Source organism: Strongylocentrotus purpuratus, unplaced genomic scaffold (genome assembly GCF_000002235.5).
Source record: "Strongylocentrotus purpuratus isolate Spur 01 unplaced genomic scaffold, Spur_5.0 spur5_scaffold_15, whole genome shotgun sequence".
Lineage (NCBI taxonomy): Eukaryota > Metazoa > Echinodermata > Echinoidea > Camarodonta > Strongylocentrotidae > Strongylocentrotus > Strongylocentrotus purpuratus.
Genome location: NW_022145600.1, coordinates 13642944 through 13661491, shown reverse-complemented (window position 1 = coordinate 13661491; position 18548 = coordinate 13642944). Strand labels below are relative to the sequence as shown.

Here is an 18548-nt window from a genome sequence, read left to right as displayed (position 1 = left end):
TGAATGGGTTAAAATTAATAGAAACACTATATTCATGATATATTATAGGGTAATTCACTGAAAAATGGACTAATTATCCATGTATTTTATAAATCCAGAAGAAATGTTTAGATCTCCGCGGTGTACCGCTTAAATTTTAATACCACCATTTTATCTGATGTCTAAGCTTCAAGTTGATACCAAATTTGGCTGCCCGATCTTGCCCGTTGTTATGTTAGAGCCGATTTTCTTGCCACATTGCCCCGAAAAATGTGGGGTTTTGGGGTCCGCGGCTGAATCATGAAGGATTCATGGTCATAAATCACGGCGCGAGGGGGCGCGTAACACTTGTTCTGACACCGCGGACCAAAATAACACATTTTTCGGGGCAATGTTGCAAGGAAAACGGCTCTAACATAATAACGGGCAGAATCGGGCAGCCAAATCTGGTATCAACTTAAAGCTTAGACATCAGAGAAAATGTTGGTAATAAACTTTAAGCGAAAATCCCTGGAAATCCAAACATTTCCTCTGGATTTATAAAAAACAAGTCCCCAAACATGAGTTTTGGCGCACTTTGGTTCCTCCCTGGCCCACTGTGCGTCGGCAGCAGAGAGGTCAACGAAAGCAGCTCCAGTGATTACCGTACTATCATAGCCATCCTCAATGAATTGAGTGAGGTCGAGGAGTTGGCCTGTCACAGTTGTATCATATGTACTTCAAACCGCAAGCGATTGCCACAAAGTCATAATCTGATATATCTGATCACATGATTGGGTGTAGAAGGCTCGTATATTATACATAATAATATTAATAATAGCCTAATAGTCCACTCCAAATTTTATTAAACCGAAACGGAAATTCTTTTTGCCCATTTGATCGTGAGCCCGGCAGCCACTGAGCAGCGCCAGATCGACGTTGCTCTATCCCTTATTGTCGAACGCCAAACAAGGTAGCAACAACTCCCATCTTTTAACGTCTTTTGGTATGACGCGGCCGGGGTTCGAACCCACGACCTCCCGGTTGTGAGGCGGACGCTCTACTGACTGAGCCAACACTCCGGTTACCTCGGCAGTTCTGATGAAGAACTGGCATGGGTATGGTTTTTCATAGTTAATGCTACATGTAAGAAGCTTTATCCAATGAGTTTCCAACTACTTGGCATGCCTTTTCTAACAGGATCTGACATTACTTCATATTTCTACAGAAAGGGCAAGCTTTCAGCCCTTAAACCTATTTTGAATGGGGATTTTGAGGGACTCGACACTGCCTTATAGGCGAACTTGGGGCCAATCACTCTGATCTGATAGCGACAAGGGAAGATTTCGTCTGAGCATTGTATGGCCTTCCTTTAGGTTCATCCATGGCAGAGGCATTTTACCAGCTGTACACACGGAAACATGGAAAGCACCTCAAAGTCATGGCTTTGCCACTAACACATGCAAACCTCTCTCTGCATATTCTGATATTTCAGTCGACCCAAACCATTTCTGTTTATCTTTAATAACTGAGTGGTCTCTGTAATGACTGTTAATTCTGCTCTCATCACTGGTACAGTGGGACATTAAAAATGAATACCTATGTATTATGTCTTGGTGGACAGAAATCCACAAGGCCATTAGCCAATTGCCTGAAAATATGCTAATTAGGTTAATTAAACTAGCAAGGCTAATTAATTTCATTCAACATGATTTACCTTTGAGATAAATATTGGTTGTCTTTAAAAAAATACACATTGAAATTGTCATTCCAGATTTTTCTGGATAAAACTGGACCAAAATCAATAAATGCAAATTTACTAATTATGTTAATTAGGCTAATTGTACTACATCTAAATGGAATATCTTCTACTAAATTAATGTGTTTAAAAATGGTGCAATGCAACATTGTTAATCGCTTTTTAGGCTTTCTAGATTGACAATGAGAATTAAGTCCATATATTGTACATATGAATTAGTTCATTAATTATGCTAATTATGCTATTTAAGACAATTGCATTACTTAAAAATAAGAACCAGTGTCATACATGAATTCCCCGTCATAGAAAACACTTGAAAAGTAGTATTATCCATGTTTTTAGGATTCCCGGATTAAGATAAGCAACATATTACGTATTGCACATATGCTAATTTGATGATTATGCTAATTAAGCTTATAAAAAAGTTGCTCAAGGTCGCCAAGATGGCAACTAAGTTGAATTTACCTCTTAACTCATCTAGAACACGATTCAACCAAAAAACCTTGTACTTATTAACTTTTCCGAGTCTAACAACTTCTACCGGACTAATGTGTCATATAATAAATATGTCCTTGACTCAAGGAATTGTACAGCTTCGATGAAAAATGTCACGTGTAACTCTAATTTATAAAAAGGTAGATAAACAAGAAAAAAAGCAATTACAGACCAATATCGGTTATTCCAGTACTAGCAAAAGTGATAGAATTGTTTTTCCTGTTTTCAAGAAGATATATGACTTTTGTCAATGACAACAACTTACCATGTGATAATCAGTCAGGTTTTCGGCCAACACACTCAATGACTACTACACTTTTAAATATCACAGAAGATTTATTTGATAATATAGACAAAGGGTGCACAACAGGAACTGTTATGCTCGATTTACAAAAACATTTGACTGCATTGATCATCACATCCTTCTGCAAAAATTACGTTTTATCGGTATGTCTGAAAAGGTTACCAAATGGTTTGAATGTTATCTTATAGGGAGAAAGCATGTATCCCAAGTCCCTGGTATAAGCTCGGATACTAAAGAACTTACACGCGGAATACCGCAAGGTTCTATCGTAGGACCTATGCTGTTTTTGATATACCTGAATGACCTACCAACTAAAGTGAATCATTCTAAGGTATCCTGACGATACGTTTTTATATGTCAGTAGTAACCATGTTCAATACAACTCTAAACAAAGACCTAGAATCCGTATGTGAATATCTAAAATGCAACAAACTAAAATTAAATGTTAAGAAATGTGAGTTTCTTGTTGTAGGTACCGGATGTAAGTAAAACAGACTTGACCTAATATACATTTACTAGTAGAGAGTTAAACCCATTCCAAGAGTTTCATCATGTAAGTATCTCGGCGTAACTCTAGACGAAAATCTAAGATGGAACCTACATATCAACGAAATAATAAGAAAAGTTTTGTTTAAATGATATATATACTAAGGAGAATTCGTCCAATTATTACACAGCGCCAAGCAGAATTGTTTTTATAAATCCATGATACCATCTCATTTTTATTACTGTGATATGGTCTATGCAAATACAGGGGCTACGAACTTACGAAAACTTCAAACCTTACAAAATAAAGCGCTAAAAATTGTCTGAAGAAAAGACCAAAGATTCTCAACAGATCATTTTTCCTATTTTTGAATTTAGATAACATTATAGAAATATTTAACAAAAGGACATTAAAAGTGATGCACCAAATTATTTATAATAATGCACCCAAACCTATTCTACGTTTCTTTGAAAAGCGCAAATCTGTGTATAATACCCGACACTCTTTTCATAATTTCGCAGTAGCTAAGGGCCAAACGAATTATAAAATAAGGAGTTTAAGTTATGGAGGGGCGAAATGCTGGAACACAATTTTACAGGAACTGAAAACCATAGAGAATAGAAATGTAAAAAAAAAAAAAAACACATCATGTCACCACCTAGGTAATAAACGATGCGGGGGTGGGGACTGACCCTTGGGAGGAGAGTCTACCAGACTCTCGGCTTACAATACACTTCTATATTAATTATCTACTTTTGATTCATTGTTAATTTTTATTTTGTACATTATAATAATTATTGTTTTTAGTCTTCTTTTCTTAGTATTCATAGTTACCCATGTCAATTACACGGTTGGTCATAATGGTGGAATATTCATTTTTACCCCAGTTTAGGGAAGGATTTTTAAAAATTATTTATTTCTAATAGATCTAAATAATGGCATAAATTCTCAGATTTTATTGAATATTAAATTGCGAGTGTTTGTTTTGCGTGACTGCTATATCATATGTGTGCTACTATGCTAATCAGCTAGGGAACCTACGTCCTTAAATCATAATTGACAGTAATGAGGATTAATGCCTCACAAAAGGGCACTTATATAGCTGATCAGCACGATTTTTATCCTGGGGCCTCACAGTAACGAGGCTATTGCTTAGCCCCTGAATCATGACTGTACGCAGTGTTTGCTAGGGTACGCGGCCCCTTCCACAAATCCCCCAAAACGAAGAAAATGCAATAAATTGTCAAAAATTCATTGCATTTTCCCCCAGCCCCCTACAGGAAAAATTCCTCTGTGTGGCCATGCCTTGAACCATAATGCATGGCCCTACAGAGGAATTTTTCCTGTAGGGGGCCGGGGGAAAATGCAATGAATTTTTGACAATTTATTGCATTTTCTTCGTTTTGGGGGATTTGTGGAAGGGGCCGCGTACCCTAGCAAACACTGCGTACAGTCATGATTCAGGGGCTAAGCAGTGGCCTCGTTACTGTGAGGCCCCAGGATAAAAATCGTATCGATCAGCTATATATTAGTGCCCTTTTGTGAGGCATTAATCCTCATTACTGTCAATTATGACTTAAGGACGTAGGTCCCTTAGCTGATTAGCATAGTAGCACACATATGATTAAGCAGTCACGCAAAACAAACACTCGCAAATTAATATTCAATAAAATCTGAGAATGTATGCCATTATTTAGATCTATTAGAAATAAATAATTTTTAAAAATCCTTCCCTAAACTGGGGTAAAAATAAATATTCCACCATTATGACCAACAGTGTATGTTTTCCTTTGTTTGATTTGATTCATTTATTTTGCATATGGTTATGTTTTGTTATCTTTTGTTACTGGCTTTTGTTTGTAATATAGTTAGAATATTTTTTATTCAGTTAACACGGGCTTTCTGAAAAACCGTTTAGATTAAGAGAGTTACCGCGTTTAAATAAATAAATGAAATGAAATGAAATGAAATTCAGTTAATGGCTGACTTTAAGTCTGTGAATTATGAGTTATGACATTTGGTATCCAGTATAATATTTAAATCCCAGCCTCCGCCTTTACAAGGCCCTAGAAATTACAATAAATTGGATGTTCTGAACGGGGAGGGGCTATTCTCAGTTCCCACGTCTAGCGATAATCCCCCTTCTTTTATCAGTATCTGAATACGCCACTTTATGAGATCACTGAGATAAGCAGGTGAAGGAGGGCGATGCTCCGCACTCTATGGAACGCTCTCTCTGCCCATGTTGTCGGAAACAGTTCAGCTTCAAGTTTTTACAAGTAGAATACATGGATACCTTCTGACTCCGTGACTTTTGTATGTGTGCGTGCGGGTGCGTGCATTTGTGTGTGCATGTTCTATACGTATATATATATATATATATATATATAAATAGGGAGGGAGAGAGAGAGAGAGGGAGAGAGAGAGAGAGAGAGTGTGTGTGTGTGTGTGTGTGCCTCCAAGAAAAACTGAAAACTGAAAACAAACTGTATAAATGTGAACAAACTATGAGCAATATAATTATAATTTGGCCTCAATCGTGTTTAATAGAAAATGACATGAAACTGTTGCTTCTGCAAAGCTACAGTATGTCCAAGAAAAATGGAAACCTGACACCGAATGGTGATTGTGTACAAGCTATGAGCTGTAGAAATATCATTCCATGATTTGTATTAAGAAGAAGTAATATGATTTTATATGATATATTGTTATGTATCACTGAGCAACATTATCATGGAGCTAATCAAGACTGGAAATTGGTAATTTTGCAAAGCAAAGCCAAAATACATGCACACAAACACACACACAAACACACACAGACACTGTTCGCAGAAGCAACATTTTCTTTTCTCAAGGAAGGATTCCTTCAATATTATTGGTGACTCTTTCTGTGTGTGTCTTGTGTGTGCGCGTGTGTGTGTGTGTGTGTGTCTCTCTCTTTCTCTCCTCTATTTCATTGAATCATTGATACACAGATTAAATTTGTAACAAAACCAACTAGAGGCATATAAGCTAATTTGTTTAGCTTGATTTCCTGAAGCAAATGCCCTATCTAGTTCACGCCAATTGTGAGTAATGTGACATTTTGTGGGTTTGCAAAAAGGCGCTGCACAAATTGCATAGATTATGTACGTACTCCTTACGAGCACCTTACGAACGCCTTACGAACGCCGTAAGAGCCCTCTATGAACAACTTAATGCGTTCTTCCGATCATCGTAAGAATGTGAGACTTCTAGAATTGTCTCTCGACCCTACGAAATGTAAAAAAGATCTTGCATGGTTTTTACGACGGTATTACGACCTTCGTACGGCTGCCTTTCGAAGAAAGGGTTTCGTACGAGGTAAACAAAAAATCTTGGACAAGACCACCGACCAATTTTCGAACTAACGAATGGTCTACGAACGCTTGTTTAGTACGGCCTTCTTAAGTAGATCTTACGAAGTGGTCTGAAAATCGTTCGTAGCAGCCCGTTACGGTATTTGTGACCGAGGCTTTACCTTATAATTACACATTAACGAATTATCTGTGACAAATTTATTAAAGGCTATATTACCTAAGTAATGCAGCAAATAATATGAGTATGAGATGTTTTAGATACTTGCTATGATAACAATTAAAATACATGATAATGGTCATGAACATATTGTTTTGTAGTAAATTACCCTATTAAAACATAATAACAATGAAGAAATACAAGAAATTTTCAATCGTGTATCACATAATTACTGTAATTCTATGATAAATTTTATTAATACTATTCTCATTCTATATGCTTAAAAATCTAAGGTTTTAAAAATGAAAAAAATGGAAAATTTGTAACATTTCATCAGAAAAAAGTATTTTACCAATTGCACTTTAACAAGATGTAAGAATATGTTGCATAGCGTTAATCACTACATGTAGTAAAATATAAATAACAAAATATAAACAGAAAAACATGTGATAAAAGGATTTTTGTTGCAAATTTTAATTCAACGTAAATCTGAAATTATTGTAAGAATGCTCTTGGAATTTCTGTACATAATTACAAAATCAAGCACTTTATCGATATCACATGACCTGAATCTATTTCAGGATCCACAAGGAATTCTGTAGGAGTTGACACTTAAAATAGAACAGGATCCATGTATATTCATGGACTCTTACACATCTTGAGTGGCAATACGAAATGTGATCCAGTTTCAATGAAATTTGGTTTAAAGGTTCCATTTACCATTTCCCTCCGTCTAACGATAGGTACACACTCTTTATCATCCAGGGATGTTGATTCTAGGAATGCTTGTGCTTTAAGTTTGCCCAGTGAAAATAATAAAACTACTTGGGATAGATTCTATGAAATAGTGCATGAAACACTAAAACAAAATTAAGTCAGTGGTTAAAAGGATCGGGTAATGACAAAAAATAATCCTCCAAACGATCAAACAAAACATTATTGTGAATATCTGATGGAGGATTGGTAACGAATGAACAGTATACACGGATTTTTCTTACGAGTCCTTACGGATCGCCAACTCGTAGTCAATTGCAAGCATCCGTAAAAAACTCGCTGGTATTCGTTAATAGCTCGTCAAAGTATCGTATAAAAGCTGCAAATTTGAACACCTCATTTTCAGTTGTTATTTTTTGGTTAAAAATCGTAAGGACTCGTAGATACTCGTAACTAACTCGTAACTATTCGTAACAACACGTTAACAGGTCGTTAGTAACACGTAAGTTGCTCGTAGTTATCCGTGACAACTCGTAACAAATCGTGGAATTCTGCCGTAAGAATATCGTAATAACTCGTAATAATCCGTAACAAACCGTAAATAGCTCGTAATAACTCGTAACAACTCTTTAAATCGGTCGTAAAAGTGGCCAAATCGTAAGGATCCGTGAAAGATCCGTGAATTTGTGCTATCCGTAAGGACTCGTAAGAAAAATCAGTGTATGTGAAGGGGGTATAAACAAAGAAAGACAAGACAAACCATTTTGGTATCATGCTCAACACATACATTAAACAACTAAATTATTCATACCCTTACCAAGTTGTATAACTTTTTTGGAGTATGTGAAAAATTGATTTATGTTTCTTGAGAATGTGGCATATTAAAGCTTACATCTAACATTATTCAAAGAAGCACCTAGTTCAATCAATCCACCTTTCATCCCTGAGTTGCAAATAACACAAAAGACATCGAATTTACAAGAGGTATGAATGATATAGTTGTTAACTGTAATCCCTTTAGGCAAGGCTCCCACTTAGCCGAGTTGAAACCTCGAGTTGTGGCGAGCTGGCGCGATCTTATGGCAAGCCGTTTTATTATTAATTGATATCAAGAAATCAATTCTTGATATCAAGAAATAATTTTACGTCGTGAAGCAATGGTAATTCTTGATATCAAGAATTCGATTTCGTAATATCAGGAATTCGATTTCGTGATATCAAGAATTGAATTCTTGATATCAAGAAATATGTTTTAATGATAAAACTGCTTGCCATAAGATCGCGCCAGCTCGCCACAACTCGAGGCTCCAACTCGGCAAAGTGGGAGCCCTGCTTTAGAACTGGCAAGATACTTGCTGTAATTATCCACAATTTCATCATCTGTTTTACAAGGAAATTTCCACTTGTGGTTGTCTTTTATCTAGACTGCCTTGCTAACCAATCCAACTTCATTTTTCATCTACAGACGTTCCCATACATAACACTGTGTTCATACATTCTTTTAATTTAAAGAAGATAGAATTGAAAGTGATTTAGTTCATATTTCCCAGGTTTGATTTGTACTCTTAAGGCACGGTCACATATGACACGGTACTGAGTGTAACAAATGGCATACGTGTATTCATTGAGCTCTGTGTAGTAACAAATTATCATTTTGTTAAAAAACCGCTGCGATTTACCACTGCATATCTGTAGGAGGCTTTGGAAGGACACAATCTGTCTGGAATGTAGACTAGAACAGGGTTCTATTTAATCATCTTCCTGTTCTTAGTGTTGCCATGGAAAATGACTGACAGGAAACAATAATCAAGATGACCATGATAAGGCCTCTGCAGAACAGGTAGTAACAATACAGATCCCAGATTATCAGATAATTGCTAGTCAGAAAGGTCGAAAAGAACAGTTGGTATGACAAAGAATTTGCTCGTAGTACTTTAACATTCCCATTTTGGAGACTACAATTAAACAAAGTTCCAGACTATACACATTTAAAAAAAAGTTAAAGATTAAACTTTTGAACACATATACATGATCGAATCTCGGTTTATTTGACTCTCGACTCAATCTATTTCTCAATCTCTTTCTCCCTCATTCGACTGATCTAATCTCCCTTTTCTAGAGCTTTTGCAATCATTCATTTTCCCTTTTTTGTATCTTTCTTTCTTTTTGCCTTCTACTAATTTCCTCCATTTTTTTCCTTCATTTTTTAAATCCCCCCCCTCAAAAAAAATTAAAAAATTATAGAATTTCTTAGCTACATATTTGTCTATTTCTTGATTTATAAGCATACTTTGTTCATGTTTTATTGTAAAACTGCATATGAGGAACTAACACTTCATCAAGCTCTGCTTCAAGTTAGTTCCTTTTTTCTCGTGCTTTTTTCCCATTATATTTGTCGTTTCATTGCATGAGAAATAAAATCATTTGAATCATAATGTATGCTTTTGTTGGGTAATATTGGTAAGGGGTGCTTAATTGATTAATTAGATTGCAATTATTTTGAAATGATGGACTAAGTCTTCACATAATTTCTTCATTCATGGTTCAGCCCGTTTCCGAGCGTTGGTCTGAGCATCAGTCATTTCTTGGGCGATGCAATTCACCTCCTTCTTGAAATCACCGGTCGAAGTGGACAGTAGACCCAGGACACTGTCAAGCTTGGTCAGATCAGGCCGGTCACGACTGAACTTGAACTGCATCGGGTGGATACCATCAGCGGTCAGCCGCTTAACCATCTGACCAACAGCGTGCTGGTTGTCAAGGAAGGAGATGAAGACCAGTTTGGCATCGGCGTACACCTCCTCCTGGTATTTCTTGAATAGTGCTTTGAAGCTGAAGGTAGAGAAAGAAACAGAGTTTATCTCGGTATTCGCTGCATACACTGTACAATGATGTATAATCAGTGAAATAGAGATAGAGGCAACAGCTATGTAAGCCAACATGTATGCATTTAGATAATTTGTTTAGAATTGTCTGAAAAATATTTCGCGCACACCTAGCCAGTGTTGCGAGAAAATTGAGTTGAAACTGCTGAAGGATGGACAAGATGACACTAGTAACATAACGCCAAAGAAAGCAGACCATATATGAATATATAGACTGTCTACATGATACGCATTTGGTGCGTTCTTGATGAGATAAAAACTTACATAACTAAATTCATTCACTAGATTTCAAAATATTTTATTCACAACTTCCATATTCCCTTGGGTAAAACAGGTACGAACCAATGAAAAAGTCATCAATTAGCTTTACATCATGATTTTGTAAACTTTTGCATAATGACGTTGCTCATCCTATCAGATTCAAATCTGAATCTTGAACTTACAGGTAGTCATTATTTTCCTCTCTACAGTTTTCCTCTTCATCCGTCACAACTACGAATGTCTTGATAACCTCCTTGCGTTCATAATATGGCAAAAGACTGGCTGCAGGGGCCGTCATTCCATCTGTCCTCAGCGTAGAGGCCATCTCAAGAATCTGTCAATCATAGCATATCGTGATAACAATTCCTTTATTTTCAAATAATTGCTCAATTCTTCCCCAAAATTGTGTAATTATTCTAGACTTACTAGAAGAGCTTTGATCCACTCTAATGGCAATTGGAAATCAAAGAGGTTTGGATCAAATTATAGCATTTTAATAGTAGATAACCTTTCTCAGTGAAACTAGCTAGTATATCATTTAAATTGTCATGGAAATTCCTTTCACATTAAAGTTTGAGCAGCGGTAGAGCTAAGCCCTTTTTAAGTCATCAGACAAAAGGAGTTTGAGGGTTCGATCACCTACCTCAGTTATGGTTTTCGGGATCTTTTCAGGTACATAGTCCTTATGCGAGAAGAAAGAGAGTTTTGCATCTGTGATGGCAGTCAGAAGACCTGCTATGATAGTACTGGTCTTGATGGCAACCTCCATGGAAGGTGAACGATCACCTAGTATAGCTACAGGAGCCTCCAAGGAAACCCTGATCAAGAAAAAAATTATAGTTTCCAGTTTAATCATATATGGCTTAAAAGTAACATATCTTTCACTTGACCAACCAGAGACAGATGCTTTGTTACAGGTTTGGATTGTTCATTGTTATTCCATCGGTTTAGAGTGGTAAATGCGGATTAATGTCTTGCCAATTTAAGGACATTGGTGATTCACTCGGGCTCAAAATTGTGACCTTTAAATCTCCAGTCAAGTGATGAAATCACTCAAATCACCTACATTATCGTTTTGTATATCAGTTACTGAGCTGTAAACTCACTTCATGGTTTTGAGCCTCTTTGCTGCCTCGGGGATGAGAGACTCCATGACGCAGGCTCCAATTCCTTGGGTCTTCATCAAAAGCAACCTCTCAATCAGCTTGCCTGAGGGTAGAGTCACTGCCTCCCCATCGCTGATACGACGGCAGATCACCTCATCTACCTTAGGGCAATGCAGATCCTCATAGTACCTTGACAGAGAGATAGGGATCATTAGAGTAGATAATCTTGGATTCTAATGATGAAATGATATTTTAGAGCTCAAGAAGTATAGCTAGATCACCTAGATGTAATCATTAGTTCTAGAAATGACTTTATTTTCAGAGAAGTGTCATTAAAACTAGTTCTGTAGTGTTTGTCCAAAACTCTATGACTGTCTGTCTGGCTCATATTGAGATTGAAGTGTCGTCGTCTTCTATGCCGGTGGCAGCGGTGGGATATAAAACCATCCCAGTAAAGTGACAAGAGCTACGTTCGATGAATGAGTCACTGACAAAAGCTTCATGGCACTCACCACAGGAGGGTGTCGACTTTCTCCTCGTAGGATGCTATACGTTCCTTGCTCTCCTCTGTGAGATTGAGGGTAAACTGCTTGATGTGACTGTACGGAACATCCACTCCCTTTACCAATTCATTGATGTTTTCAGTATTCATCCCAGCACACTTGGCAACCAAGCTCCCACTTGGTGCTGGCTCACCAAAGCAGTATGCCAGGAACCATGGCTTCTCAGGAAAGTCCTACATTATAAACATATTTTAGGTACAGGGATAATTTAAGCGAATATTGAGGGGATAGATTAATTAACTTGTCTTCTTCAATTGGAAACAATATTTTCTTTCATTGCTACATTGCTCGAATAAAAAGTCCTGTTTCAGAAAACAATGTTCATGGTAGTATTATATGGAATAGAATGTTATAAAAAAAAGTATGAAGCTGCAAATATTATCAGAAAGAAAATTGATTTTGAAACCTGAACAAGTGCAAATTTAAGAATTTTAAGGCCCGTTTTTAATTTTTTTATTCATGGTGTCAACCAAAATATGGTAATGCAACAAAAGAGGCAACAATGTGTGCAGAATTTGTCACTCTTTCTTATCATGCATCTAGTACATTTTAATGGCTCTAAATTAAAATTCATAGAGCCATTCATTTGAGCAACCACAACAAAAGGAGTTGTGGTGAAGGATTCATGAGCGGCATGCATTCAATAGATCAGAGCATCGATTAATAGAAATAGAAATGGGATGGAACCATGGCATACAGAAACAAAGGCATTGATGAGAAAGGGACAGGCAATTGAAAAGGAAGAAGGGGTGACACATGAAAGACAGATACAATATATACATAGATAGATGGAAAGGGATAGAGATTTAGAAGGAGATGGAGATAAAAAGGAGGAAGAATAAGAGAATAACACGGAAGTGCGTGGCTGAGTGAGAGAGAGAGAAAGAGAGAAGGGAGGAGTGACATATATGTGAGATGGAGGGGGTGATGGAAACATATGAAGTGAAAGGAATACATGTTAATGTAAAATGAAATGCCAGAAACTACAGTATACTAAGCACATAAAGTATACAATACAAAAACGCCCTGATCTAGAACAACTCATGAAAATTCTTTGAGTTCAGAAGTTGGCAAACTAATAGGCTCGAATTTACAAATGGAGGTTCGTCGACAAACCTTGATTTTCGTACGTCATATGACGCGTTTTACGCGTTTTTTTACAAACCTGGTTTGTAAAGAACAAAAGGAGGTTTGGCGAAACAAAAGGAGGTTTGAGCTCAAACCTTGCTTTGTGAATTCGGGTCATAGAGTTTACAAAACAAATTGTTTACCCTCATTTCCCTCTTAAAGCTCAAAACTGTACAATGTTACACCCATTTAAGAATAAAAGTTGCTTTATCACATACATGTAGGTGCTATTGTTAATTTAAAGCATAAAGGAAAATGAGCGAAATTTATGTTACCTTCTTTGGATTGAGATGGCAAATATCAGCCAGAGTTTTCCATGGTTCCTTGGGATAGTGCAGAGCATAGAATTCGAGCTGAGCACTAGTCAGACTGCGTACCCACCGGCGGATATGACGACTCAGTGCTCCACTCACTGAACCAACCTGTCATGCGAACACACACATACGCCAATCAAAACATAGCAATTCAATACTGTGTGCTTGCTAAATGGTTTATTTGTCCTGTGTTTGTAGCTCGTAGATGTATGTCATTACATTCTCTTGCAGACATTTTCTTTAAGAGTGTGATTCCACATACATTAAGTCATAATTAGAAATATATTCTTAACCCTAGCTCACTCACATGTCCATAACACAGTAAACTACCTTGAATTTAAAAACATTATAAAATCCTGAGGCAATATAACTCTCAATGAATGCAAAGTGGAATAACTATGATTTGTTTATAAAACTATATATTTAATTTTTCAAAACAGATAATTTACCTTAAGCTTGGTGGCATTGAGGTTGAATATATCCGATTTGACCTTTGACACCTTCTTAGGGTTGACTTTGACCTTCTCCTGTATCTGAACCTGAAGCTGCCTGAGGCGACGCTCTTTCTCTCGCATCCTACGCCCTGCATCCAGGAGGTTAAGAGCCTTCAGGATCTCTACCATGGTGAAGGTTTCAGAGTCCTTAAGCAAGGTCTCAGCCAGGTCATGGTCCGTACGAGCCCATGCTACAGCCAATGCACGAACTTTAATCCCTGTTTCAAGTCCAAATTTCAATTTAAGTTTATTTCCACATGTGGTATATAAAAACAAAAGCACTTTACATACTTAACTTACAAGCTTAATAAGGAAAACAAAATAAACACAATAATAAAAACCAACATATTTTGATAATACCCTGGTTAAGAAAGGCAGCTAACTTTATAGTTTGCCAGTACAAGGAAGTATGATCACAAGGTGTCTGAACCACATATATCAAAACTGTTACAGGTAAATACCTTTTGGATGTGTTATAGGAACCGATTCCTAGCCATTCAATTAACGTGGTTTCAAGCCCAACACTATCATAGCAGAAAATTATTCTACACTTGAATTTTGTGATTCCTATGCTATGCTGATGCTATTCAAGTTAACATTTTCTTTAGACATGTTGGCCCTCACTGGTCAGGGGCGAATCTAGCTTTTTGCTAGGGGGGGGGGGGGGGGAGTTGAGCCAATGACGATGCGGAGTATCGCCTACGAGCCGCATAGCGGCGAGGCGATCTTTTTTTTGCTTTTTTGATCCCCCGTAAGTGATGTTTTCCTGGCATCTACTAACACAATGGAGACCACGTCCACGAGCCGCTTAGCGGGATGCGATTTTTTTTTTGGTGCTATTTTGAACCCCCGTATCAAAGTGATGTTTTCCTGGCATGTACTAACACAACGGAGACCTACCTGAAAAAGTCTTTCACTGATGTTTGCTTTCTCTTTTGAGGGGGCACTTCCCTGGTTATTTTCTGATGTAGTCCTACTTACAGCTAGATAAGACAAAACGTGTGGCCTATAGTTAGTATCTGCAGGGGCGGATCTAGCTTTTTGCTAAGGGAGGGGGGGGGGATGACGATGCGGATACTGTGTGGGTCTGGACACATGATGGCGTTTTTCTATGCACATCATATTTCACTTGGCAACCCAAGAGGGGGGGGGGGGGGGGGGGGGGGGGTTAAACCCCCCCCCCCCGTAGGTCCGCCACTGCTGATGTATATCACACGCCATGTACGCAATGTTCAAGGACATGCGAAAGGACGAACGAAGTCATGGTTACATATGACGCGGCAAATCCGCGGGCGATTTTTTCGTGATGACTTTAAGTGTAATACGACTCACATGTATGTGTCCCATAAAACAGAGCTAGATTTATACACATACGACCCTTTTTGCGTGTAGCTAGTTGTCATTCATTTAAACGTTAAAAATACGCATTTTTTTTTTTTTTTTTTTTTTGGGGGGGGGGGGGGTTGTTAATTACCGCATCAGATCACATTTTGTGACAATCCTTTACCTTGTGAGATACTGACGCCATTGGCAAGCAGGACCTTCATAGTAGCCAGATAAACATTCCTGTAGCTTTCCTGAGCAGCGAAGTGCTGGTCAAAGGTCACTTTGGATGATGTGAAGAGCAACTCGGGTCGTTTCTCCTGTCACCAACAAAATGAAATGTTGCAAATAAATTATATTAATTGGATGTAAACATGAAGACATTTTGGTACTTTTCAAATCAGGTCGTATCAATATGTCTTTCTTGACTCTGTCAATTGCTGCATTTTCTCAAAACACTAGAAGATAAAAGTGATTGGAATAAGTGATTATATTTAATATTCATAATCCTATATTCAAAGATTCACTTGTACACACAATACACAAGTGGGGAGGTTCTAGGACACCTACCCCCTGGACATCCACCCCCGGATAACCACCCCCAGTCAACTACCCCCAGGACAACTACCCTCTAGGACAACTACATCCTAGGGCAACCACCCTCTAGGACGACTACCCCTCGGTACAACTACCCCGGAAAACTAACCCCAGACAACTGCCCCTAGGACAACTAACCCCGGACAACTACCCCTTAGGACAACTATCCCTGACAACTACCCCTTACGGCAACCATCCTCTAGGACAACTACCCCCTGGGCAACTATCCTAGTGGTAGTTGTCCGGGGGTAGTTGTCTGGGTGTAAATGTCCTAGGGGGTAGTTGTCTGGGGGTAATTGTCCGGAGAGTCGTTGTCCCGGGGGTAGTTGTCCTAGAGGGTGGTTGCCCTAGGGGATAGTTCTCTCAGGGGGTAGTTGTCCTAGGGGTAGTTGACCGGGGGTGGTTATCCGGGGGTGGATTTCCAGGGGGTAGGTGTCCGGATACGAACTGGGGATATTCATATAGAAAACAATATGCAAGCCTTTGAAGGCGGTATTTAACTGTATTTGGAGTGTATATGAATCTATTTCAAATTGCGCATATGAAATAGACAGATTATTTCTCAAGAACTCTACATAAATATTTCTTACACAATAAGTCGATAACTGCACTATATTCCTGCAAACTTAATAGTTATTTGATTAATTTTTCATTATGTCCAACTTTTTTCCTGGCTACATTTTGACACATACTTACCACTCTGATGGTGGAATCATATCACATAATAAGTATCACAAAATAAAAATGGTATGTGGAATAGTTCCAAATCAGACTACCTTTTTGTTTCGAAAAAAACACCAAAGACTTACAAAGTCCTGATCAGAAGTAGCTGTTTCAGTGAGATTCCATTCATCTGTATCCTGATCAGGCTGATGTCCTTGATCGCCCCGATTTCTTCCAGTCCCTCGGCCACCACCTCGGCCACGACCACGTCCACGACCACGTCCACGACCACGACCTCGACCTCGTCCAGGCATTTTTGTAATTATATATATGTGATCTGGGGTGTTGAATTTGGAAGGCTAGACTTTTATCAAGTGATATTTGCTGTATCTTGTGTGTGGCTCAGGAGATTCCCGAGTGTCAATTACCTGTAAGAAATCAATTATTTTGAAAACTTTAGAACTGTCTTTCGCAGCAACGCATACAGACAAGGAATTTACACAACTTCTTCATCACTGCATTCCGTTGCTATGTTTGACGATTTCTAGATAATTGAATTTTTACCTGATGAAACCCTATAGCCAGTATAGGCACAAATTTGAAATTTCAGATGTTTCACAGAATCATTTGTATCCTGTAATTCTATAAATATATATATATATATATATATATATATATATATATATATATTTAGATGACTATAGATCATGATAATCATAATCATAACAAACAAAAAATAATAATACCATGGTCGTAATATTCAATGATATCATGATAATCATAATCATTACAACAAAAACAATAATAAAATCATGGTCGTAATATTCAATGATATCATGATAATCATAATCATTACAACAAAACAACAATAATACCATGGTCGTAATATTCAACTCCCTTTCTTTAATCCACTCGGTTTCCCTACGACCCTCCCGATCGCCACAGCTGACGTAATTGACTCTACGAGCAGGGACAGATCGAGACGAGGGGGCGCGGTCGCCATCGAGAACCGAATCTTCCCTTGCAGCTTAAAGGTAAAGACCAGTTTTTGGAAACGCCCCCCTCTCAAAAAATTAAATGTACACACCAATACTTATATACTAGATGATCAACCTTTTCTGATCCATTCCACACCTTTTATTTCACCGTGATATTGCAATCGCACAACCAGAACTGGTCTTTAACTTTAATGCTTATCTTGTATGAAAGACAAAGTAACAGACTTACCTATCAGCTTCATTGCACAAGTCCTTCACCTTCAATTATCCACCAGTTCTGATTATAATGTTGTTATCCAAAACTGGCAGAAGCTCTTTTATACATGTAATATTCTCGGCCTGGGCCACATCAGCAGCCGACAATTCTTGCACCATACGTTGACACACATCTTGTTGGTGACTGTACATTTTGAACAACGCAATCACTGGGAAATTGCTAGCTGCTAGTCTAAAAAATCAGACCCTTATGGGAGAATTGGTGTTTCGATCATTCTTTGTCATATGCGTCAGCCACTGTTAGTATCATACTTTAGGATTGTTTGTCAAGCTATACTCAAGATTGAAGTACTGCAGAAAAATGCCTCATCATGGAACAGCTTCACTTCTAGACTAGATTTGAGATTCATTACATGTTGTTCATTATTTAACATGATATGATGCCAAAGCAGTATGTCCACACAGTCATGATCCCAGGGTAAAATATAACATTTCTGAGAAAAACGAAAATTGCAGATAATAATGAAAGGTATTGTTCCAATAGGAATTTGAAGGGATAAGAGAAAATATAGGTAAACATGTTGGACGGAAGGCTGAAGACAAACGGGAAAGATGTCTTGTCCAGACCTTTGAAAACCAGGAAAGGCTGAGAAGCTAGAAATTCAAGATGATGAAATTTCAATAACTATCAAGAAGTCAGCTTCATAGCGATTTCATTGCCCTTTTGGTTTGCTGATATGTTTTGATAACCTGTTATTGTACTGAGCACAATTTGAACAGTTGATCCA

The 18548-nt window shown here is 37.8% G+C and overlaps 1 protein-coding gene across 1 annotated transcript; it reads right to left on the bottom strand.

Moving 5' to 3' along the window:
* Positions 1-9572: 9572 nt before the first annotated feature.
* LOC115924042 lies at positions 9573-17848 on the bottom strand. Its single transcript, XM_030985625.1, has 10 exons — positions 17774-17848; positions 16693-16974; positions 15471-15606; positions 13919-14181; positions 13431-13577; positions 11977-12200; positions 11465-11653; positions 11002-11176; positions 10541-10692; positions 9573-10044 (listed from the first exon to the last, which is right to left on the bottom strand). The coding sequence occupies exons 2-10, from the start codon at positions 16858-16860 to the stop codon at positions 9750-9752; spliced, it is 1749 nt and encodes a 582-aa protein (XP_030841485.1). The 5' UTR covers positions 16861-16974; positions 17774-17848; the 3' UTR covers positions 9573-9749.
* Positions 17849-18548: the final 700 nt, after the last annotated feature.

Coding starts and splice junctions, on each gene's coding strand:
- LOC115924042 (XM_030985625.1), bottom strand. CDS start 16,860: ATGCCTGGACGAGGTCGAGGTCGTGGTCGTGGACGTGGTCGTGGACGT. Junction 11,177..11,464: donor AAGAGGCTCAAAACCATGAA/GTGAGTTTACAG, acceptor TTTCTTGATCAG/GGTTTCCTTGGAGGCTCCTG. Junction 10,045..10,540: donor GAGGAAAATAATGACTACCT/GTAAGTTCAAGA, acceptor CTCTACCTTCAG/CTTCAAAGCACTATTCAAGA.